Source organism: Protopterus annectens, chromosome 11.part0 (genome assembly GCF_019279795.1).
Source record: "Protopterus annectens isolate FY-2018-M chromosome 11.part0, PAN1.0, whole genome shotgun sequence".
Classification (NCBI taxonomy): Eukaryota; Metazoa; Chordata; order Ceratodontiformes; family Protopteridae; genus Protopterus; species Protopterus annectens.
In genome coordinates, this window is record NC_056745.1 from 630,749,211 (window position 1) to 630,775,874 (window position 26,664).

Genomic DNA, 26,664 nt, shown 5'->3' on the forward strand with positions numbered 1-26,664 from the left:
ACAGTATCACAGTCAGCTGTTGTTGACAAACCCACCAAACTGTGCATAAACCTCTATATAACTTTTGCTCCATTACTAACTTTCTCACAGACAGGACCCAGGAAGTTAGGATTGGTTGTACCACCTTTACTAAGAGACTGGTCACCAGTGGGTACTGCAGGGCTCCACACTGGAACCACTGCTGTTTGGCATCTACTTCTCAGAGATAAAGACTAATGTCAAGGGTCTTTGGCTGACCCAGTTCGCAGATGACTACAAATTGTGAGCTGTTATAGAGTCCCCCTATGACACAAACATCTTAAAGGATGGTCTAACACAAACAAATGACTCCTGCCAAAGTCATAGATTAAAACTAAATGCCAAGAAATGCGTTATAGTGCCTTTTGGGAACACTGCCACCTTGGCTAATTAGTCCATCGATGAGACACCCCTAAGTGTTGACCCTATAGTTAGGGATCTGAGAGCATGTATAGACAGTAGTGTGGCCTTTGACCAACATGTGGCCAAAATAGTAAGAAGATAATTCTATGTCACCCAACTTATATTTAAGGGCATGGCATGAGGGTCCAAGAAAGTCATAGTGTCACTTTATTCATCCCGTATCAGACCTGCCATTGAGTATAATGCCCCTTCAGCATGTACCTGACTAGATGTATACAACAGTTAGAATGCTCACAAAGGTTCCTTACCAGGAGACTCCAGGGTATAAACACATCCTATACAGATCACTGTAAATCCCTATCTCTGTATTTGGTCTCTTAGTAGAGAGGTGATCTATGCGTGGCATACAAGGCATCCTCAGATCCAACCCTGCTGGACATTTTGCACATCTGCAAAGCAAACATCATCAGAAGCACTAGATCCAAGGATTTAAATTTTGCTTGCACAGGACTTGGAGAGACAGATATGTATCTCAGAGGCAGACAGTAAATATTCCCAAAGTAATATACCCCAGCATAACCTTTAGAAACATCCTTGCATACCCCTCCTAATAAATGCCCATGTTACAAAGAGACTCAGTTGGGTTGGATTGCATGGCTTAGCTTATAAAGGCCCTGATAGTTTATTAGCCTAGTATTTACCTATGAACCTATAAGCTTCTCAAGTCAGACGTGTGTCATCTTTAGGAAATTTTTCCAGAAACAAAGAAATTAGAGGTCAAGGATCATTGCCATAATAGCTGTGAAACCTTCATTGCAAAAAGAACATTGCAAAGTGTAGACATTACTCATTTTGAAAATTAAAAAAAAAACAAAAAAACAAGACATCATATAATAATCCACCCCTTGTGATAATAATACAACTTCAGAATGGAAAAAAGTGATGCCAGAAAACATTAGCATTTAACAGTTTTTGAAATGGCACTTTAGCCTATATAAGTTTCTTAAGTTATAAATGCATTAACATCCTCAGACAAATGTTTCCAGAGACCCATGAAATATAAGTAGAGGATCATTGCAATAGCAGCTTTAATACATTCATTACAAACACATCAGTGCAAAGTGTAGAACATTCATTTGACAAAGAAAACATACTATAATAACAATACTGTAAACAGTACTTTTAGAGAACATAAAATACATTGACAGAAATTGTAAGACAGTTCCCAAAAAGATTGTAAATGCAGCCAGTATAAACAGCCAACAGCAGTAGCTTGGTTTTAAAGCACTTGGGGAATCCAAGCAGTCTTCCCTACTGAGGTGGAAGTTCTGTTAACTCTGGGCTCTATTTACATAATGTAGCTTAAACCCTTTGGCCAGATGGAATATGTTCATAGGTTCATATCTTAATAGGTGTTTACTAGGCTAACAACAACAAGGCCCTTTTTTAGCCTAACCATGTATCCCAAATCTCTGACAAGTTCTGACACCCTTGATAAGTGTAAGCATGGGCCTGGGAGATGAAGCATTTGCTGTAATGCAAATTGGGTGTCAGCTCATTATCATTCCTGAATCACACAATCTACTTGAGGTGCTGGGCAGGTAAACATTGTGTTAGGACCTACACAATGTATAGCACATTCCCTAGCAGTACAAGAGCAGATATCCAGAACTGTGGCTCATTAACAATAGTGCACATCTAAATTAGTCTTTAAAACTCCTGCTAATGGGAGGTACACTTACAGAGGGTGTTTCAGAGAGAGACAGCGTGATTGAGAGAGAGAGAGAGAGAGAGAGAGAGAAAGAGAGAGAGATTAGGCTTACTGAAGAGGTTTCTTTTGCATTTACTTACAAGCTAACCTTTATACTCCCTTTAGTAAAATATTATTAGAAGATAATGTGCCTCTGAATAAAAAGTGTCTGCAAGTCATATCAAGTATATGCGACATAAACATACAGAGTGAAAAAGTCAGAGTCATTATAAATTGTAATATGATCATGCTACAAGTGCATCATACTGAGCAATTCTCACAAGGCAAAAGGAAGAACATACTCTGTTGTAGACAATTGTTTGTCCTTTCACACCACTAGTATAACTTCTGCAAGTGTTACAATCAGCAAAACCTCTATGTGAAAAGACAAATGGCAAGTGTGAGAACATGGGTAAAATTTCTGAAGTGTACAGCTCAATATTTGTGCTCTACTCTCTCTACCTCATTATGTCAGTGTTGATGTGGCAAGTATTGTTAATCATTTCAGTGTTTCAATGTAATGCTATGATTTTATGGTTCAGATCTAGAGAAGACGAAGTCTGTGTGAAAGTAAAAATCCTTTTTGACAACATTTTAAAGGTGTAAGACCACACAGTTGAGAAATCATCATGATTCATGTTTTTTTTCTGGCTTCATCCTTTGCCCAGTACATGCCATTGCATGTCAGGGACTGTCAGTAGTAACCAATAAAACAAAAATCAAACGAAATAGCCAAATAAACAAAAATCCAGGTAAAGCAAGTGAGAGGCGACAAAATAACACAGCAATAGCGTATACTTATTTATTATCCGCTTTCGTACAAAACTTCATCAGAGTAAAAAACAAGTGCCAAGCTCTTCATTTAAATACCAAAAAATCACATGATTAATTAAACAATTATGAATACCTTAATTAAACTTAATTTGTTAAAAACAATAATATTAATAGCCAACCAAACCATTTAATAAACCTGTAAAGGTTTGTTTAATTAAAATGAGAATAAATAAAATTACCAGTTTTGTTAATATCCAACCTACGCTGTTTTAAGAAACATTTAATGTTAATTGTTTCATTAAGGCCAGGAGCATTATCTGATTTTAATTTTATTTGCCAATGTACCTCCCTCTGCAGCAGATAATTTTTAAAGTCACCATCCCTCATGTCCTTATAACCAACTTCAAGAACTGAAAATAAAAATTTTTTGAAAGATGGACAGATCAGTGAGTGTTTAAATAAGGCGTTCTTCTCATCCTTAGTTTTAATAGAATATAGGTGTTCCCTAATTCTAACTTTAAGCTCCCTGGTGGTCATTCCTATGTAAAATGAAGTACACGTTAAACACTGTGCAATGTAAATCACCCCACTTGTATTACAATTTACATAGCCAGGTACCTCTAGGATCCTACTGAAACTACTCACTGAAATGTGCGGCCCGGTGGAAATAAACCGACAAACATTACATTGATTACACATGTACATACCACGTTTGTGGGTCTCAGAATGAATAGCCCTATTCTGTTGGAATTCCAAAATCCGTTTTGAATTAAACCCATTTTTCTGAACAAAAATGGGTTTTTCACCTAAGGCATTAAACATGTCCTTGTTACCTTTAATAATGCCCCAATTTTTCTTAATAATATTTTGAACACCCCAACAATCAGAACTCATTTCCAGTGAACAAATGAGATTAGCGTTCAATTTATTTTCCTGATTATTTTTAGGGGAAAATTCTCCTTTATCTTTTTCTTTTTCAAAATTTAATAAAGGAAAATATTTGTTACTTCTTAGAGACAAAACATTCTCCCTAGCTTTATTTAAAATAGCTGAATCATATCCCCTTTGAGTAAATAAGGAACAAATAAAATCAAGTTCCTTTGACAAGTCCGCTTCCTTAGACGTCATGCGGCTTGCCTGAATGAATTGACCCCTGGGAATGTTGTTAATTACATGCTTAGGATGTCCACTTCTATAGTGTAAATATCCATTGTTAAAAGTTTTCTTTCGAAAAATACTGCTGTGTAGCCTGTTTTCGTCAAAATCCCATTTCAGTAAGATATCTAAAAAATCAACATTAAACCCCTTAGTACCAATAGTAAATTTTAAATAATCAGAAAACATGTTAATGTCTTTGTAAAAGTGATCCACAGTAGTAGTAACTATGAATGAATTACAGTCTACTTCCCAAGGCAAAAACTCAAAATTTTATTTTGCATGTCCAAAAACTTAGCTATCTCTAGTGCAAGTGAGACTACTGATGGTGTGCTTTAGGCAGTACTCTAAACAGTACTGCATTCTGAAAAATCACCTATCATGTCAACTTGATAAAATCTCAGTATGCTAATGCAGTAAGTTCTGAAGAGCAGCATAGGGTTTGAATCCCCAGATTTGGATATTTTGAATTTAGTGTTCACAGTAAAATAATTTTATGTTTCCTTGAACCTGAAGTACACTTGCAATTTCAGATGTTTTGATTGTTACAACAGAAGTGAGTTGAATGGATAATAATCAAGATGACTTTGATCTGTGCCACCTGCAGTCTTCTTCATAGGTTCATAGGTGTTTACTAGGCTAACAACCACAAGGGTCCTTTTAAGCCTAGCCATGTATCCCAAATCTCTGACAAGTTCTGGTACCCTTGATAAGTGTAAGTAGGATGAAACATTTACAAGCAGGGGCTTGGGAGATGAACCATTTACAGATTGCCTGTGTCCATTACAGACATAGATGCCAAACCAGATATGAATTTCCTGTTCCCCATTCACTTGTCCAAGTTGCACTTGAACTGAGTTAGGGAGTAGCTGTGCTTCTCATGGACGGGGATCCTGTTCCAGAGACAGTGTAGTCTGTGGGATACATACCTCTCTCTCCAGAAGGTACTATTTATATTACAAGTAAGGTTTATGTCTTTAGAATGGGTGATTCTAATGCTGTTTGTTTTGTGGATATGCAGGAGGTCCATCAGAGTGGGGTCTGACAATGTCCTTTATGCCCCTCAACAGCCTGTAGGAGACAGAATACAGGGATAGTGCCTTGAAGCAGTCTGCATAGGACATTTTACTTATGCCCTGTATTCTTTGGTGGGGAACCTCTGTGGATGTTTCAATTGTTGAATATGCCTGGTTAGGTCCATACCAAAGAGGGCATTGTACTCAGTGATAGGTCTGGTGAGTGCTGAATACAGTAGAACAATGACTTCCTTGGGCTTAGATGCCATACCTTCTGTTATAAGTTGGGCAACATAGAATGATTTCCTCACTACTATAGACACATGATGGTCAAAGGCTAGATTATTGTCTATTTGTGTCTTTAAGTCCCTGACCGATATGATAATTACTAGGGGTAAATGACTTTCTGATGGATATTATTATGCATTTCTTGGCATTTATTTTAGTCCATGCATCTGACATCAGATGTTTGTCTCTGTCAGCCCTTCCAGGAGAACATTTGTGTCATTGTGGGATTCAATGACAGCTCCTAATTTGCAGACATCTGCAAATTTAGTCAGCCAGAAACCATTGATATTGGCCTTGACTTCAGAAAAGTAAATGCCAAAAAAGAGCAGTCCAAGGACCGATCCCTGAGGGACTCCACTTGTGACTGGCCACTTTGTAGAGATGAACTCCCTAATTATAACTTCCTCGGTCCTGTCTGTGAGCCATTTTGCTGTCGACTGGGTCACATTCAGGTTTGTACCTAACCTGTTGAGTTTGTCAACAATGTCTGAGCAGGGAATTGTGTCAAATGCCTTGGCCAGGTCAAGGTAGGAAGTGTGAACCATTTTGCCCTCATCCATTACTTTGGTGACCTTCTCAAAGAAGTCCACTAGGTTGAGTAGGCATGATCTGTCCTTGACAAAACCAAACTAGGTTGGGTGCAGTGTCTGGAGGTTTACTATATCATTATTGATCATTGTCATGATAATTCTTTCCATGGCTTTGCATATAAGACTAATGAAACTTGTAAGTCTGTAGTTTCCAGGGTCTCTAGATGGCCCACCTTTGAACAGAGGGTTGACTATTGCTGTTCTCCATTCATAGGTTCATAGGTTCATAGATTAGTACTAAGCTAACTGCCCTTGCAAGCCATTTTAAGCCTAGCCAATTATCCCTTGTGAGACTTAAACCCTTTACCTTGTGTTTGCAAGACAAACACCTTAAACATTAGGTCACCCTCCCTGAAGCATAAAGCCTGTTTGAAAGCTAAGTTTAATAGCAATTCCAGAGGGTTTGATAGGTCATGTTTCATGTTATTTAGCAGGCATCCTGGGATATTGTCTTGGCCTTAGAGAGAGCATTAAGGACCTGTTCCCTAGTGCTAGCAGGGGAAGGTATATTTGATGGTATTTCCTGAGGGAAGGTTGAGGGGGAAGAGAGGGGTAAAGTTGGAGCTGAATTTATTAGCCAGTAGGTTTGCTATATCTTCTGGCTCAATATAGGTGGCTCCATTTGCAATGAGCTGTGCATACACCTGTGTATTGCTGTCGACATTGTGAATATAGGAAAAAGAAGCATTGTGGTTGTCCGTAGCCTAGGAGGCCAAATTTACCTCAAATTTGGCTTTGATAGACTGTGAGTTGTTTGTTCCTAGTGCTGATTATAGTAAAAAGACACTTTTTGTACATGACGTTACAAATATTTCTTGGCCTAAAGTCTGAGGAAGTAAAATCAGCAACATAATGATTTGGGAATTATGGATAGTTAATCAACATAGTTGTAATAATATGTCTGAACATATTAATGACAGTAATACAGATCAGTACAACAGATGTACCTTTTACTGATAGATGTTTGATGTGTACAACATCACCTCCTTGTAAACTTCTGTATGTCCCCTTCCTATTACATGTGAGATCTGAATTGGGTGCCAATTTCCTGTCATTTTGCTGATATCCTTCAGAAGGCATAAGGGGCAATGGTGAAGGTGGTGTTCCATATAGAGTCCAGAGGTGGTGTCAAAGAGAGGAGGAGTACAAGATCTTTGTTTGACTCCTCATAAAGCACTACCACCATAGGCTTTTGCAGCAGGAGTATACCAATTCCCAGTACAAGACTGAGGCTTGGAATAGTTTATCCATCACTTTCACCAGTGCAACTGGCATTCCATGCACTGGTGAACAATGTCATTATCATTGCTGTGACATGAAAAGGCACAAGCAGGACCTCTTTCATTGAAGGGAGGATTATTTTAAAACTCATAACTTACCTCCATGTTGCTGGAAAGAGCTAATAGATTTTAGCCATATTATTATTTTAAATATGATATAATTTTAAACATGATATATTTATGTATGCAGATTTACATTACATCATTTAGTAGATAGAACCTATATGTCTATATGTGAATTTCAGTGGGGGTTTTGTATGTATTTAAAATTCCATGACATGGTTTCTTTAATGTTATATATAAAATTCTTTGTAATTAATGAATTTCAATTATGCTGTCACTAACTGAAAGTATTTAAATGGTTCTTTTTTAGTAGGAGGCTGTATTCTGATGACGTCTCTTACAGGAGATGAAAGTGCTCAAAACTAATAAATTATTGGATTTTTACTCTTTTTCCCCCGACTACATTTTCTAAAAGGATGTTATTTCAGCTATTTTAGTGACATTTATGTGGTTTTTACTTGGTGTGGTGTTCATTGGTGTTCATAACTCACCTGAGTTATTAAGTATAATGGCCCATCACCAGCTAATACAATACCATGGTTTGCCAACACATACATGTTTTCATTTTTTTCTGTTTTCTGATCTATGCATCTTCTGAAGAAATAGAATGGAATTGGGAGGCGCATCAGAAGAGATTGCAATACCTCAGAGAGCCATTTGGTAAGTATGGCTCAGGTATGAATGCCAGCCATGTCATACTTCATCAGAATTGTAATTAATTTTATCAGTTCAGAGGCCACAAGAGCTTGGCACACACATGAAACTGAATAGACATACTTTATACATATCAGACATACATGTCTGATTGAACAGCTCTTGAACATTGCATTAGGCGATGCATAAATCAACATAGCTGTGTGTGGGCTCAAATCCAAGCAGCTGTGATTATATTCTATGACATAAAATGAAATAAATCTTCTACATAATAACAGTGAAGTATTTGTAAGTGGGCATTTCTTTAATTGAAATTGAAATGTGTATATCATCTATACAACAGTCACAGCACTGTTTGACTAATGTCTCTAATAACAATAAGATTAATGTGTCTTATAAGACACATATGACTTCACATTCATATGTGGATGTGCCATATGTTAATGTATTTAGATGTCAATTTGGATTGAATATAAAATATTAAAATGAGATGTCATTGATGATATTTTTTATGTTGTCTCTCCCCAACCCTAATTCTTTCTTATTTTTTTTGTTTGACATTTACAACATAATTCCTGCTGCAACACAAATGACAACAAGCATGGGGAGCTAGACCAGCCACAGGGGGATCAGACTGCTGTACCACCACAGATAGCTGCAACAGTAACACCACTGGTAGCACAAACATCCATCACATATTAATCACAATCTGTCAGCATTGCCTCTACATCTCCAGACTACATGATTTAATGGTGTCAGATAGCTCTGCCCTAGGGCTTGGTGCACTGGTATCAGTTGGGAGTAGTGCTAGTAGTGGTGGTAATTATGTCACCCATCAAGACCTGACAGGATAGACTGGTGCATGACTTAATGGAAAGGGGCCTCAGTGCCCACATTAGCAGAATAGAGAAAGTGTATCAAATAACCAAATTGATAACCCATGTGACACTGCCCCAGGTGTCTATGACAGGAGACAGTGTTGACAGTTGTGAGGGCTGAGATTAGATTCTCACTAAAGTCATGTTGGATGAGGGTACATTTCTAAAGTCCATTATGTATCCCTTGTTATGGTGTCTCCCAGCTTTTTGTGTCCATCACCATCCCTATCTGTTTTGTATGTCCTGTATTTCTGCACCTGCTACCTAACCTACCCTACCTACTTATTCCTAACTCCCTTCCCCAACATTTCTCTGTCTCCTAAAAAAATGGTCTACTGTCCCACAAAAAAGCTCTCCATTTCATCTATGTGTGTGATTAGCTCAACTCATTGCTCTTATACATTTATGAAGGTGCTAGAATAAAATATTTAGCATTAGCATGCATTTTCTGAAGGATATGGAGTTCAACATGTAGATGTCTGTTATTATGAAGTGACTTCAGTACTGAGTTTGATAGAATAAAAAACAAATTGCTTAATGAACACAACAGTATGATTAAATATGTGGACAGTCATCAAATATGTTTAGAGTTCCAAGGCAATAATGAACACTTTACTGCAAAGATCATGACATGTAAATGATGATACAGAGAACATTTTCCCAGTTCATACAAGTTCTGAAATGTCTCAAAATCCAAATTGTCTGTGTCTGTACTCCTTATTGTGTGAAACCTGGCATGGAGGCCACTACTAATTCCCATTCTCAGTTCAAAAACTCAAAAAATAATTATGTTTGTGCTAACCCTTTGCCATCTGTAGCTCAAGTGAGGCTGTCAGTGATACACTTCAGTAAGCTATTTTGTTAAATAAGTAATATCAGTGGCTTAAATTACTTGTGTATGTTTAATGGCTTGTTGCAGTCAAGATATAATTTCACTGTAACACTGTTTTCTCACTATATACTGTAAATTGTGTTTGCAGTCAAATTAGTCTAGCAAATGATGGGACATTTGGACACATACTTGCTGAAAAATATTAAGCAATGTACCTTCATATGTTTGACATGTAAGCCTTGTATTTACCTTGCACATTGTACCCAAATTGCAAAATCCTTAATATGATGCTCCAGCTAATTAAGATTTTCATATGAAGATCTTTAGCTGAAGAGTCAAAAATGCTTGGGTGTCACTCTAGTGTTTGACAACTGCAAATATCATCCATCATACACATGGTCAATAACACCTAGATCTTATTCAGCTTGCCACAATGTCTATGAGTTAACTGATGTTTGAGTTATTTACACATGAACTGTGATCTACACATTGCTGTTTTGTCTGCTTGTCCCATTCACCCAAACATGTGATGTATACTACAAGTATGAGCTTTCTGACATTTGCAGTAAGACTTCTGCTGTGGTGCTATTGTTGATACAATGTACATAGATAGTGAGATACTTGAATCCAGCAATGTCTGACTAGTATGAGTCTATGTGTCACTATAATGTTAAGTAGGAATGGTTTACCAAATAGATTTGATGTGTTCACATGCACCCGCATGTGGGTGTATATGTGTGTGTGTGTGTGTGTGTGTGTGTGTGTGTGTGTGTGTGTGTGTGTGTGTGTGTATGAGAGAGAGAGATTGAGAAAGAGAATGACGTGTTAGGTAATAACCAAAAGAAGTAATGTGTAAATTTACACCAGAAGAGGTCACTTTCATCCATTTTACTCCCTTTTAGCCAAAACATCTGCTTTACAACACACTGATAAGGTCATCCATTCAAATGTGCTGTATCTCAGACTTGAAGTAAGAATTCTCCTGTGTCACCAAAAACTGATGCAATACTGTCTAGAATAAGGATTTAAGTAGGCAGGTGTTTGAATCTGGCAATGACTAAATAGTGTGAGTTTGTGTTATTACAGTTACAGGGATGATTGTATGTGAACATGTGTGTTTCTCTCCACTCAGGCACAAACTTAACAAGGCGAGAGGCCTAACACTGCTCTTTCATTTACTTCTAATCCACACATATGCCTTGCAAAGTCATGCATTCAAATATATTCTGTCCCACCCTTGTAGTAAGATTTATCTTGTGGCATATGCATTTAATGCACAGTTCTCTAGACTGTGTTCAAATCCATCAAGGTCAACATAATGTGTGTGCATGAGTGCAGTAACATGCAACATTGCTTTATCTAACTTTCTCCCCAAATATTTCCATCTGTTTTAGGTCATGCATTGGGCTTTCAACACATTGATGAAGTCATCACATTTAAATATGTGTTCTGTGATACTTAGTAGTAAGACTTTTCCTGTGGCACACGCAGTTAATACTGGCTTCTATAGCATGTGGACTTAGATAGGTAGGAGTTCAAATCTGGTAATGTGTATGTGCAAAACAACATTGACAGACAGCAGTGGCTCAACCAACAGATGGCGATATTGCTAAATCACAATTGTGTGAAGACTAATATGGCTAAAGGCTTTGATCCCTTAAAAGGCATTTTAGAATATACATGACCATTCAAAACATTGCTGGGGTCTGACCTTGAAGTGTGTTCTTTCTGGCACCTGTACTTTGAAGTTTCCTTTGGCAGAATCAGGTAATACACAGTTCATATATACCTAGATATACAGAGGTTTAACTTTGGTAAAGTATGTCTGTCAGGCAATAGTGACAGACAGGAGTGACTTATCCAAATAGTGGTGATATAACATACTCACAACTGTGTGAATACTAATGGGACTAATGTTTCTTGAGACCTCAAACTTCATTTTAGGGGAGTTGTAACCATTCTAGCACACTGTTTATGCAATCCCTTCAAATGTGTGCTTCATGACTCATCAGATAAGATTACTTATGTGGCTTCAGTGGTTGAATACAGCTCTATGAACTATGATCTCAAGAAGGTGTTTGAGTCTGGCAAGGTGAAATACTGTCTGTAAGAAAATGCTTACAGGCCGGATTTGGTTCCCCAAAAGGAATGGTATATATAATATGTTTTAAAAGAAACATTTACAATTGTGGAGAGAATGGGCAATGTTTATACTCCCTTTAAAGGAAGGAGATACATTACAACACAATGCTCATGTTATATCTTCAAGTGTGTGTTGTATGACAACTGTGTTGTGAATTCTTGTGTGGCACCATTAGTTAGTGCATAGGGAAAAAAAAACTTGATGTGTATTACATATGTTCAACTCCAATGGTGTATGTCTTTTATTATTTTATTTACAATAAAGTGGTGAAAGTCAAGAATGGCTTATTGAACAGATCTTGATGAGTGTCTTGCTGCAAAGTGGTCACAAAGTATGACAGGTGGTCACAAAGTATGACAGGATCTGTGTTATGATACTTTGTTATGGTTTTGTGGTGGGTAAGTGATGTTAATGCATTCATTGATGTAGTTCTTTATAGGTATGCCCACTATAATGCTGGAGTAGTCAGGTGCCATTTAGCTCAAAACACATTAAGTAATCGATGTTATGAAATAGTTATTGTCATTTGTTGTTTATTTATTGTTTTGTCAAAAACTTCTTAGAAGTTCCCTCTGGCAGCATGATTCTGCCAACATTCGCACAATAGAGGTGGTGACTAATGCATGGAGAATATCAACATTGTTACAGGTCATTGTACAACTGTTGTATGTGAAATGTATATTGTCAACATTTTACTTACTACTTGTTTTAATGTTGCATCTATTTGTGAGTTATGGTTGTATACTGTCATACAGACATTACAAATGTGTTCCATAAGGCTCAGTTCAGGGCAAATTGTGATTTACAGCATCATGCTATACTGCATTCAGAGGTGTATTTTGTCAGACTGTATTTAAATGTGTATGTGTAATATGTATATTTGGCTGCTGCAACAAGAAGTACATATGCAATATGGTGATTTTACTGCCAAAACCGCTTTATACTCCAATCACAATGAAATAAAAAAATGAAATGGTTCATGTGGTAGATGTCATAGCACAATACTGCCAGCAGGAAAACCTTTTGGGTTTACTTCTTTGATGGGCTAACTATCCATGCGTGGACTTCCTTTTATCCATACCTAGATCATGTCTATAGGCATATACTGATAATGTTCATCGTGCATACAGCTGCAGTCATCACACTTGGGTTATCCTGCCGTCAGGCGGGTCCTCGGTCGGCCAAATTCCAAAGTCTAGGTCCGGCGTCGGTTGTCGTCGCTTCTTCCCTGACATCAGTGTGGCAGGGGTATAAAAGAGGCAGCCAACGCCATTTTCTTCAGTCTTTCTTGCCGCATGGTGCCCGAAGCAGAAGCAGTTCGCAAGTGCCGGTCGGCCATCTCCTCAGATTTACGAACAGTATTTCAGCCGAAGTCTTCTTTAAAGCCAAGTACCCCGTTGGGGAAACTTTTCTTGCCTCAGACCGATGTCAGACAAAGTTAATAATTGCATTTCTTGTGGGAAGCAAATACCGCATAAGGATTTCCACTTTTACTGTATACCTTGCTTAGGGCCTGACCACGACATCTCGGCCTGCCATTTTTGTGCTAGGTTTAACAAGCGCACTATTAAGCGCCGGGCGGAGTTCGCCCTTCATTATTTTGGCAAAAAATTTAATTATATCATGTCGTCGGATACTCCGACGCCAGTTTTAGGCAAAAAACACAAGGATAAGGACAGACATCTGAGGCCTGCACCAAGTACTGAGATCACGCTTAGGCCGACTACCGGTTCTCCGGTTCTCAGCGAGGTGCCTACGCAGCCCCTGACTACCGATGAAACTATTTTACCGGCGACTTCAGTACCCGAGGCAGCAGGTTCCTCGGTCTCCACTCCCACTGCAGATACCGACGCCACTCTTGGCGGGGAAACCGAAAATTTAGCGAGGCCTGCCATTTCTGAAGGCGTTTTCAGGCCTTCCACCTCCTCTATTAAATCGTTCACTAAATCTAAAGCTGCAATAAAAATTAAAAAACAGGGTCCTCAGACCTCCTCTCAAGGTCCCATGCCTAAAAAACAGATGCTTAAAATGGCTGAGGATTTGATTACTCTCATCAGGGGTTCTCAACCCCCCTCAGACAAAAGACCCAGGATGGAGAAAGACTACCCTTCCTCAGACCAGGCTTCTATTACCTCAGACCATTCTGAGGACCAGGATTACGCCTATTCCCCATTTGAAGACTCTGATGCTGAGGAGTCTATTCCCTCTGTCTCCCCCCCTGAGGACTACTCTTTTGGGGAAACCCTACATACATTTAGAGAGCACTTCCACTGGGAAGGCCAAGATTACTCAGATTCCAAGAAAAGGCTCAGGGAATTTCTACTGCTTCCCCAGCATAGGCCCCTGGCTATTCCTCCTGTCTTAGATATTTTGGACGATGTGTACGCAGAAGCCAGTCTTAATCCAGACTTTTTACCTCCAGCCCCTGTTAAACCAGACAGATATTACCGGGTTCCTGATTCTCACCAGTTCCTTTATAAAAGCCATACTGCTGACCCAGAAACAATTTCACAGGGTCCCAAGGGGATTAAGGCCTCTACTGCTAAAAACCCTTTACCTTCAGAGAGAGATTCCAGAGCATTAGAAAGGTGGGGGGAAAAGGTGTATACATCAGCCACTTTAACCATGAGGGCATTAAATTGTCAATTTCATATGTTAAAGTACCAACAGTTCTTGCTAGCTCAGCTAAAAAGCAAAATGACACAAACAGAACAACCAGATTTGAAAGAGTTGCAGGATTTGTTGCATGGAGCAGAACAAGTGGGGAAACATACCTTGCAGTGTGGTTTTGATGCTTTAGAGGCCTCATGTAGAGCTGCTGTCACGGGGTCTGTCATACGTAGACACGCTTGGCTCAAAGAGCAAACCTTACCAGATCATGTCAAAGAAAAGTTATTAGATGCACCACTACAAAAAGATGTATTGTTTGGTGTTAAAGCTGAGGAGGTACTAAAGAAAATGGAGGAAAAGGCAAAATCTATGTGAAAAGTTAAAGATTTCTTGCAGGTGCAGCCTCCACGCTTCAGCAGAAACTGGCCTTCAAAAAATTGGTCCTTTCCAGCCACGGACAGACCCCAAAGGGGTAGATACAGACGCCCAAGGGGTAGAGGACAACCTCAAGGATCTTACAGAGCTAGACAAGCCACAGGCAAGCACCAGCCCCAAGAGGTGGAGAAGATAGACCACAGTCTTTTAGAAAACAGACGCAATGACTTTCCCCTATGCCTGCCAAACAAAACTATAATGGCAGCACCTTTGGTAGGAAAACTGGCCTTATTTTCAAAAAACTGGCACATTGTTACAATGGACAAATGGATTCTGGATATTATAGACAGAGGCTACAGGTTCCACTTTCACACCCTTCCAAAAATGAGAGGCATGCCAAACCTGCCACAAAATCAGTGGGCAGAGGCACAAAGACAAATTTCCGCTCTCATGGATATGAAAACAATTCAAGAGGTACCTGCAAAAGAACAAGGTCAAGGTTTTTATTCAAGACTATTTCTGGTACCAAGGAAGGGCAAAGATTGGAGACCCATCTTAGACCTATCTATTCTAAACACATATCTAGAGGTACCAAATTTAAGATGCTCACATTACAGCAGCTTCTTCCCATGCTGGGCAAGGAGTCTTGGCTGGTAACGTTGAACCTCAAGGAGGCATACCTGCATGTCCCTATCAGACAAGATTGCAGAAGATACCTCAGATTTCTTGCAGGTTCAACCCATTACCAATTCTCTGCATTGCCCTTTGGCTTATCTACTGCGCCCAAAGTGTTTATGAAATGCCTGGCATCAGTAATTGCCTTCTGCAGACAATGAGGAATACAAATCTACCCATATCTGGACGACTGCCTGATCCAAGCGGACAGCAAGGACATTCTACTGCAGCATCTGGCGTTTGTAATAAAACTGTTAAACTGCCTGGGGTACACAGTGAACAAAAAGAAATCAAAACTAATACCTTCTCAACAGATAATTTTCCTGGGTGCCAGCTTAAATACAACGACCCAGATGGCCTACCTCACACACCTACCTCACGCCAGACAAACAAGGGCAACTGTCTCAATACTTCAAACAAATGGCATCTTTAACCAGGCTAACTGCAAGGAAAATCCTGCAGGCTCTGGGGTTCATGGCATCGTGCATCCTACTAATACCATTTGCAAAGCTGAATATTAGGAAACTACAATGGTACCTAAAAAAGTTATGGTCTTAAAAAAGCCACAGCTTAGAAAAAATTATACCACTCATTCCATGCCTTCAAAAGGAATTTTTGTGGTGGGCTCAAGCATGCCAAAGAAACTCAGGTCTCCCTTTCTGTATACCACAAGCTACTCAAATCATTACAACAGACACCTCAGACTACGCCTGGGGAGCACACATGGCAGATCAGTGCATTCAGGGAAAATGGTCCCAAAAAGAAATGCACCTACACATCAACCAAAAGGAGATGCTAGCCGTGCAAAATGCTCTTACGATCTTCAAAGATCTGCTGCATCCAGGCCAGCTATTAATAAAGACAGACAACACCACAGTCATGTGGTACATAAACAAACAGGGGGGGATGCATTCATACCCCCTGTGCAGGCAAGCTATGACCCTGTGGAACACAGCACTGGATCTACAAGTTCAACTACAGGCACAATTCCTGCCAGGAAAGGAAAACACACTGGCAGACAACTTAAGCAGAAATATGACAGACCCACACGAATGGAAGTTGCATCCTCAAGTCTTCTCAAAGATAACTCAGGCATGGTTACAGCCAGACATAGACCTATTTGCTACCCACAGAAATTACCAGTTGAAGAAATTCTGCTCAAGGACCTATCATCCACAGGCCTGGAAAGTGGACGCACTCTCTTTCAATTGGACAACATTGACAGTCTATGCCTTCCCGCCTCTACCTCTACTGACCAAAGTCCTATTAAAAACCAGAGCAGAGAGGCCACAAATGATTCTCATTGCTCCAGACTGGCCACAACAGCACTGGTATCCTCTCCTAAAGAGCCTGTCACACTCACCACCATGGATCCTACCTCAAGTTCCTCTTCTGTTGTCCCAGCACAACTACAAGACCCTTCACAGCCAGCTCAGAACTCTAAATCTAGATGCATGGAGAATACCTTAATTTGCCAACAGACTCTCCTCTCCAAGGAGGTACAGGATGTCATCTTGGAGGCCAGGAGACCCTCTACTAGAAAAACCTACTCCGCCAAATGGAAACGATTTGGTTCCTGCAATCAAGCAAAGGGCCAGAATCCTTAGGTAATAAATATACCTCAGATTTTACAATACCTAGCAGAGATGTTAAACAGTGGCCTTTCCTTCTCTTCCATCAAGATCCACGCTTCAGCCATTTCAGCACAATACAACATGGATCCTCCTTTATTCTCACATCCTCTATTAAGGCAGTTCCTCAGAGGGGCAAAAAATATAAAACCCCCCCGGAGACCACCAGCTCCAGCTTGGGACCTCAACTTCGTATTGGAGAAGCTGACACTGCCTCCTTTTGAGCCGGCTTCTTCAGCAGAGCTACAATACTTGTTGCGGAAAACAGCCTTCCTTCTGGCTATTACCTCAGCATGCAGAGTTTTGGAGCTACAGGCCCTCATGGCTGTGCAACCCTTCCTCATTTTCCATCAGGACAGGGTTTCCTTACGAACCAACCCTACCTTCATGCCAAAGGTAGTATCCAGTGTGGCTTTGAATCAGACTATTCATTTACCTACCTTTTATCCAAATCCACAGAACAAAGGAAAGAGGCTACTACACTCCTTGGACATTCACAGGCAACTTCGTTATTACTTGGACAGAACAAAGTCATTCAGGAAATCTGAGCAGCTCTTTGTGTCCTATGCTACAGGTGCTCAAGGAAAGGCTATTTCCAAACAGACTATTTCAAAATGGATAGCCCACTGCATACGCTTTTGTTATTCATTTCATGGAAAATCAGTGCCTGTATACATCAGATCCCACTCCACCAGGGCTACAGCTACCTCAGCAGCTTTCCTCAGGGGGGTCCCTACCAAGGACATTTTGGAAGCAGCTACTTGGAGTTCAGTGCACACTTTTACCAAGCACTACCACCTTCCACTATACTCAAAATCTAGAGCGGGCTTTGCCACAGCAGTCCTGCAGGGCATTCTAGCTCCTCCAAATTCTGCTTAGTACCAGCCACCCTTACCTAGCTTTGGGATTCTACCCAAGTGTGATGACTGCAGCTGTATGCACGATGAACATAGTACAGTTTTGTACCTACCATAAATGTGGATGTTCAAGTGCGCATACAGCTGCGGTCCAGATTACCCTCCTTCTATCCCCACTTAGGACAGAGCTTATGACAAACACCTTTACCATACAACCTATTTGGGGTATTCCTTTATGGTGTATTTGCTTGCAACTATTGTTTTGATTTATCTACTTATGTATGTTTGCATAACATCATGTTTTGCCTTCCTTTCTGGGGGCTCCTGACATCTGGGGCATGAAAAACTGAAGAAAATGGCGTCGGCTGCCTCTTTTATACCCCTGCCACACTGACGTCAGAGAAGAAGCGACGACAACTGACACCGGACCTAGACATTGGAATTCGGCCGATCGAGGACCCGCCTGACGGCAGGATAACCCAAGTGTGATGACTGCAGCTGTATGCGCACTTGAACATCTACATTTATGGTAGGTACAAAACTGTACTTTCCTGTACACACAGCCCAGATGTAAATGAACAGCTTCCTCATGCCTTGAAGAACTCGGGTTTTAATATATGTCACATGTCCATGTCCTGCATCTCCTGACTTTGTCCATCTCATTTGTTATGGTTAGACATCTTAACAATGCATTGAGGCAAACTCTTCTATTAAAATGCTGGTCTAAGTGATAACTCTGTTTCTCTGGCAGGTCCTTCTGGATTGCACTACATAGCTATTAGGGATGTGTTAACAGTCTCAAATCCTATCATTCCTAACATGTATGTTGCTGCCACAAACTGATTATTTCCACTATTACTACTTGTATGAGTAGGTGTTCATTAATCTTCTCAATGTGTCCCCATTTTTAGTTATGGGTAATTTTCCATTACACTTTCATTGTTTTTTAATACATGTAAGACAAGGAAAATGCTAAATCTATTTAACCTATATGTCTGTCTGTTCAAATATCAATTAATTTCTATATAAAATATGGCCTTTGCTTACTTTCCCAATATACAAGACAATGTCAGTGAAGTTCTCCGACTATAGTCTACCTGCAATATATGCAGTGTCTCCTAACTGTATCAACTTTCCTTGTAAACTGTTATACTTCTCAACTGTCCCTCTTCATTCATGAACTTCCCTAATTTTGTTACATTTTAGTTTTGTCCCTGTGACTTTGTGGAAAAATGGTGAATTATACTTCATAGTGGTTAATGACAATAATTACAAGTGTAGTCTTCTTTTCATGTTGAAAAATGTGTAATAAATTTATACTCATCTTGTGTCAATTTTTCAGTTTTAAAGGAATATGAAAGCATCCCTGATTGGACCTGATTATTTCTGTAGTTCTCTCCTTGCCTTTTATTTATGAATTCCAAGTTGCCCTATCTGTTATTGTCCCATTTGCATGTAGTCACTTACTGAGCTTAAACATGTTTACTATTTTGTGTTTCTATTGTGTACACAAGCACTGCTTCCCCTCAATATGGCCACTAGCCTGTGGTCTGGCCACAAGGAGGTGCTGCTCAATGTGCAGGGTTGCTTAGTGTGTTGCATGTTCAATGAGCAATGCTGCTCATCACATACATATGGCCTATAATGTATGCTTTGGTGTGAAATGTATGCACTTGTTAATGAATCCCCAGGAGATTTATATGATTTGAAATAAGTAACATTTAGCAACATGAATTTAGATAAGTCATTTCAAGTATGAAGCATTTGACTAATGTTATGGATAATACATCTTTTGTACTTGACCCTGGTTCTCAGGTTTATTTATTTTTATTACCATGTCTAGAGCCTTTAATAAGGTGAATTCCTATAAATTATTACAACAGGTGTAAGGTATCACACAGTGGAAAGTCTAGCTTTGCTCAAGTTTTTTTTTGTGTTTTTTAATAAATGCAGTCAATGAAAGAAATAAAGAAAGCCAATCTGTGTACTTACTTAAGAAATAACATAGAATATAAATCCAATATAACTGACATACAATGCAGTAGCAGAGTATGTACACAATGAACTGTAGTGATTACATATAACATTTTGGAACCAGGCTAACACTGATATGTTGTCAGGATGCCACTCTGCACCTTGTTGTAGTTTGAAAAATACATCTGTGATTGATTGGAGTGTATCCAAGCCCAACACAGAACTACTTGGCTTTGAGGCTTAATAGAGGCATATAACATATACCTTGAGTAGACCCTATGTAATGATGTATTGAAAAACGCATAAACGTATGCATATATGAATATACATAAATACCCAAGTTGTGATGTATAGAAGGTGTGTCTTTTTTCAGTAACGTGTAGAAGAAAGCAAAATAATTTAGGAGAACATTAAAGTAAGTTACTGCAATGGGAAGAGGGTTTTGGCATTTACATCTGGTTGTTTAAAAAGTAGGAGTTTATTTGTTTTTTGAATGAAGACAAGCTGCAGAGGTTTGTGATTTTACTTAGGAGTTTGTTCCATTGATTACCTAAGTAGTTTTTAAATACAGAGTCTCAGTAGGTGTTATGAGTTCTTGCTAGAATTATGTTTATTCTTTGAGGTAAAGTAGTCTACCTGGATGGAACATTTCCACGAGATGGATAGGTTAATATGTTGGAAAGTATGAGGTTACACAGTCTTCCATGGCATACAGGACATAAATAGGGAACTTTATAGTAGCACATAGGGCCTTTAGAAATCCCTTTCTATGTGATGTTTGGGTTTAAGTAGGTCATGCAAACAAGTGTGAGGTAGAAATATGATATTGGATTACATGTAGGTGAAGGATCACAAAGAAAATGATGTTCTCTAAGATAATTATTGTAGACTGTAAGCCCTGGTAGAAGGGATAGAAATATCAGAGACTATAGAAAGTTTTATGCTTAGACAAGCATATGGAACAGTACTGATGAATTTTAATTATGGCTGGACATTAGAGTAACTTTTGTTTTCCCTGTGTGCTTTAGTCTATGTAGTGTAGATGGAGACCTGCCCTGTATAATTAAGTAAGCTAATAGAGGGTTGGATTTTAAGACATTTGGTTCATTTTGATTGGTAAGAGATAAGGCAGAAAACTAAAAATAAATATTTTATAAAAAGAAAACATGTGTTAGTACATCTGTTTATGCTTTTATAGGAATTATAAGTTAACCACAGCCTCATTCTCTTACAAGAATAAATTAAATTCTTTTAATTTCATCATATATGTCCAGAATCAGTTAGCAGAAAGGCATGTAAAATAAGGACTTCTGATTAATCCTTCTGTACTTGCAACAGTGAGGTTATTCATAACATCCACTCTGCACTCTCTATTAAGCATACTATAAATTTAAATTAACCCTCAATTAGTTGGAGTTGCAGTTACATGAGACTGACTAGCTTGAGTATACAACTCATCGAAATGCATACTTTCTCAAGTTGTGTGTAATTAGCACTGATTTTTGTTACATTGATATTACAATGAAACAAATATTTTTGCAGAACTGCCCCTTGCAACCCGTATGTGGAGGGTGTCACTGTATAACTAAATGTTATATTCTAATTACAATGTAAGTCTCATATGGAGAATGCTAGATCATAAAAAAACATAAAAACTGAGTTCCCATTTCTCTGAGTCACTAAAGCCTTGAAATGTAACAAAAGAGTACAGTTCCAACTCACACATTTTTAAAACAGATGATGGGCAAATGAAAACTAATGATGCATCAAGCAGCCATGCTTGTGCATCAGAAAATAAGCAAATAGAGCTTAAGAGAATCCCTATATTGATGATGATGAGGATGATTATTGCAGCAAATATGGTATGCAGTAGTTTTACTTGCTTTTTTGCATTTGATTTATGCATTATCATCTGAGATCATACAAGACATGGGAAAATTCCCTGTGACCTGTAGCATGTCATACCTTATGGTACAGTTAAAGTTTATCTGTTTTATGATTTTACACTTTAGCTGTTTTTAATAATAGCAGGCATCTATTGCTTTCTTAATAATATACAGTGCTTTCAGCTCAGTCATAATTTTTGTGTTCTTCTTTTCCAGTAACTACAATGCATTGGTTGGAGTATGGATCTATGGATTTTTTGTTACAATTCTATTGATGCTAGACTTTCTTTATTACTCAGCAATGAATTATGAGATCTGTAAGTTTTATCTGGCAAAGTGGGGAATTCGAAGCAAATGGCTGAAGCATGGCCAAAGTGACTCAAATAGTCCTGTTCAGAGTCATAATCATTCAGAAGCTCAGCCTCAACTAGAAGGAATAACAGTTAGTGAAAAAGATGTTCAAAGCCCAGCTTTGATATCCTTTCAAAGTGCAGCAGCATGGTAAGCATGATGATTTATTATATGGTAAATTAACTGCATTCAAAGAATGTGCATAGCTGGTACAGATTAAGACTGAATTAATATATTATGTACCTCAACATAGATTAGCTTTTTTATTACAACTGCTTATTACTGCTAGCATTGAATATCATTGCTGTTTTAGTGAGTATGCTCACTCTTTTGAGAAATAGTGACAGACGTAAGGTATTGATTAATGCTTCCAGCAAACTGAGGTATGTAAGAAATTATATCTGTCATTGTCAGCAAGGATCTAATGAGACTATTGCTGCCATTTATAATGTGCAAGTCAAAGAATGTTCCAAGATATTGCTGCATAGTTTATTACAAGCCTAAGCTTATTATATACATTGAGTTACACTTTTTAACAACTGAACAGTTTTTTTGCATATCTTCGTCTGATTATTCTCATTTCAGATTGCTTGTTTCCTTTCTGTTTTTTGAAAGAACTGTTTGAATTACATTGCAGTCATGCTCTTCCTTAACTACAGACTGGAACTTGGTTAATTTTTTAAAAATCAAGCTCCAACAAGTAGAAAGAAAACAATCTATATGTAAGAAAATTAAATTGTGTATGCCATTTGTCATATCTACATGACATTTGGAAGTATCACTGTTATGTAAAACACTCCATTGTAAACAAATCTAAGAAAAACAGTTATTTTAGGTATGTTTTCTAAGTATTCTCATAGTAATCAGTACATAAGTAAAAAAATGTTTTTCATGGAGTATTTTTACCTCCTTGGCACCACATATACTTCATACTAAATAATTTCAACTCCAAGATAGATGTCTTGCACAAAGTGTAAATTATCAAAATGGTTTCTTTGACTTCAAAAACTATCTTTATCAGTAAGTTAATTTTGCCAAACATTCCAGTAAAGCTTCAGTCAATAAATCCTGTGTAGTATAACTAAAAAAGCAATTCAGAGATGCAAGCAACACAGCTGCCTTAGGGTAAAACTAGTGTATTTTGCAGAATACGCAAATGACCACATCATTTTTATTTATTTATTTGTTGATGTAACATTTATTTACCAGGAAAGTCCAACTGGAACAGAACCCATTTTCAGCAGAGGCCCAGGGATAAATGCTCCAGATGATATGGAAATGGGGTTCCAAACGCAATTGAAATCAGTAAATATGTCAATGAAACCACCAATCATGGTGTAACAGTTAAGAAACATGTGATAACAGCAGCTATAGCTGTTTGGCATAAGTTAGTGGCTACTGTCAGAGCTGGTGCCCAAGATGTGGCTTCTCACAACCTTCCACACAAATGCAAATGCTACCATCAGTGTCTCACTTACCATCAGTTTAGTGGCCAGCAGATTGTGGATATTGTCAAACTGCATTGCTCACACATGGAATCAAGAGGATGATATTTCTATGAGCCACCCATATCTGGCATATGTCTGACCTGTACCAACATTTCATACAGGGTGACTTTGTGCAGGATCCTCTACTTAGCAGGTGCACATGTAGGCAGACACACATCCCAGTGTATTTAGTTACCATGCAGTCAGATAGCAGACCACATATAATGGTGTTACCATTGTGTCTCGCAATGGATGCTAGATAGGGACCAAAAATATGAATGGCACAAACAGCTGATTCACCCAGGCTAACACTGTGCTGAAAAGCAAATAAACTGTCTGTACAATCCCGTGATAAAACTTCTGTTGAAATGCATAATTTAATGAAAAATTGAAATAAAATAAAAGTCTAAAAATGGGAAGAAGTTAGAAATGTATATATTAATATTGGAAGGATGGAATGAAGTCTGAAACTTGCATACATTGCTATAATAAAATAACATACTTATCATTTTGCTTCATAAGAGCACCTATGTCCTAAAGGAAGTTGATTAATCGTGATTGTGTTAGTGTCAAGACTAGAAGATTTGATGCTGTTGACATATACTATTTGTGGTTTAACATGCCCATATCTTTCCTGCTCTGGTTTCATCTAAACAAGTCTGGACAGTATAATTTATGAATGACAAACATCTGAACAGAGATGGTGGAACTTCAGTGAAAATTTCCTATTGATCCTGAATGGATGTGATGAAGTCAGAAATGTATATATACGGGGGCGTGGCCAAGGATGAACACAGGATAGCAGCAGATTTCTTCAGCTCCACCAATTTCATTACACTGACAGGAATTAATTACTTAAAAAATAAATTTTTGAAGTAATTTTCTTTCTAAATATGTTTGTTTTATATAGTTCTTGAACTATAGCTAAAAAAGAAAGGAAATCTTAACAATATTCCTGTCAGAAATCACTTTGGAAATTTTCCTGTCAGTTTATCAGTCTGAAATGAGTTCCAGTAAGACAAATTCTCAAGACTCCAGCATCAAGAAAGAACTTCAGTCTCTGATAATTATAATCCAGCAACTTACTGCTAAGATGGATAAAATGGATACTAAAATAGACACCTTCATAGAAAAAACTACAAAACAAATAGACTTGTTACATATAGACCTGCAACAACAGAAGATCCAGATGACAGGCATAGAAGAAGCTGTGAATGACATGGAAAATAGAATGCAAGAAGAGGAAATCAACATTGAGTTTCTGCTGAAACAAAATACACATTTACAAACAAAGCTGGATGACCTGGAAAATAGATCTAGGCGCAATAACATTAGGATTTTTGGACTGCCAGAAAATATTGAAGGTAACAATATTACTTCTTTTTAACAACATGGCTCCCTAAAACTTTAGACTTACCAGAAGCATTCTCTTTTGGTATCGAAAGAGCACATAGATCTATAGCTAATACTATCTCTAACAAAAACTATCCTAGATCAGTTATAGTTAGATTTCTATCATCTTTTGATAAAGAGATGGTTCTTAAATCTGCTTGGGCTAAAGCTCCTGTTAAGATTAATGAGACAACTGTGCATTTTGACAATGACTATTCTTCCATGGTAATAGCTAAAAGAAAAGTTTTTCTGCCACTAATAAGGGAGCTTAAAAAAGCACAGTTTAAAACATACCTTCTGTTTCCTGCCAAGCTTAAAATCTTCCTTCCTGATGGTCCTAAAATTTTCGATGACTTAGACTCTGCTTTACTGTTTATCAAAAAAATAAGATTTTGGATAAAATAGAAGAAATGGAATGGGCTAGTCCTTCATTAAAGAGACTGGCAACTGAAACTTCGTGGAAGACTTCAGAGAAGAAGAAGAGACTAAAAAACAAATGATTTGTTCTATGTTTTTTTTTTTCTCTCATCATTTTATTTCATTGTTGGTCTTTTTGAATATAGTTCCTGCATTTCCAAGAGGCAACAAATATTTTGAAAAAGATTTAGTCAAAGTTATTCTCTGTGTGCAAAGAAATGTTTTGTTTCATAACTAGTCAAAATACCTGGAGATTTAATGGCAAGTTGTGATTCAACTGGTTTCTCTTTCTGAAAAGGAGAAGTAAGGTCAGTAATTTGATACATTTTTTTTCTTTATCTTTTTTTTTTCTTCTTCTTTTCTTCTTTTCTTTGTTTAAACAATGACATTCTAATTAGATTATGTAGTGGGTAAAGGGTGGGGGAGGGCAGGGAGAAGAGTAATGAAAATATGATTAATAGAATAATAACATATTTATTCCTCGTAAAAAGTTTATATGTTCTTCAAATGCTATTCCTAATTATACTTTCTTGATTACACTGCTTATGCTTGTTTGTAAATAATCTGTCATGCTTTAACTAATAATAATTAGAACTAAATAATAGTAAATAATATGTTTTATTTTTAACTCTATTAATATAAACAGTAAGTAATATTCAATTGTATATACTTCTTATAGATTTCTCTTACATTTTTTTATTTCTGCCTTACACCCTTTTACTTTCTACTCCCTTTTTCTTTTCTTTATTAATATATAGAAATGCTTTTGATCATATAGACACAGTAAATAATAAGATTTGCATAAAAATTGAGTTGGGACAAAAATATTGAGTTTTATTACTTATTAATAATTTTGGGCTTACTTTCACTTACATAGAAGCTGTAATAACCTGTAAAATACATTGTGAAGGTTTTGTCATGTTTAGATGCATTTACACTGCTAAATGAATGTTTGTCACTAGTTCTTAATAAGTTTCCCGCCAAAATGTTAAGAGAGACAATCTGGGATGTGGGCTGTCTCATGCACAGTGTCCATGAGCTACTTCAAAAGCTTCAACTCTCAGAATTCTCACAGAGAAGCTGAAAGCAGCTAGTCTCACCTTTGACCTAGATATCACACTGACGCATCACAGATTCAGGAATGACACTCTACCAGGAAATAGAAATGATATAAATGCGACTATGTGAAGGAAAATGAACTCTTT

The 26,664-nt window shown here is 37.9% G+C and overlaps 1 protein-coding gene across 5 annotated transcripts in view; it reads left to right on the top strand.

Annotated features, from left to right (window-relative positions):
* SHISAL1 (shisa like 1) overlaps positions 1-26,664 on the top strand; it is a 2,302,250-nt gene that overhangs the window by 1,835,782 nt on the left and 439,804 nt on the right. For all 5 annotated transcript variants that reach the window (XM_044088089.1, XM_044088088.1, XM_044088092.1 and 2 more), the window contains exon 4: positions 22,029-22,313. In XM_044088089.1, coding sequence (XP_043944024.1) covers positions 22,029-22,313 — 285 coding nt within the window. The remainder of the gene's footprint in view (positions 1-22,028; positions 22,314-26,664) is intronic.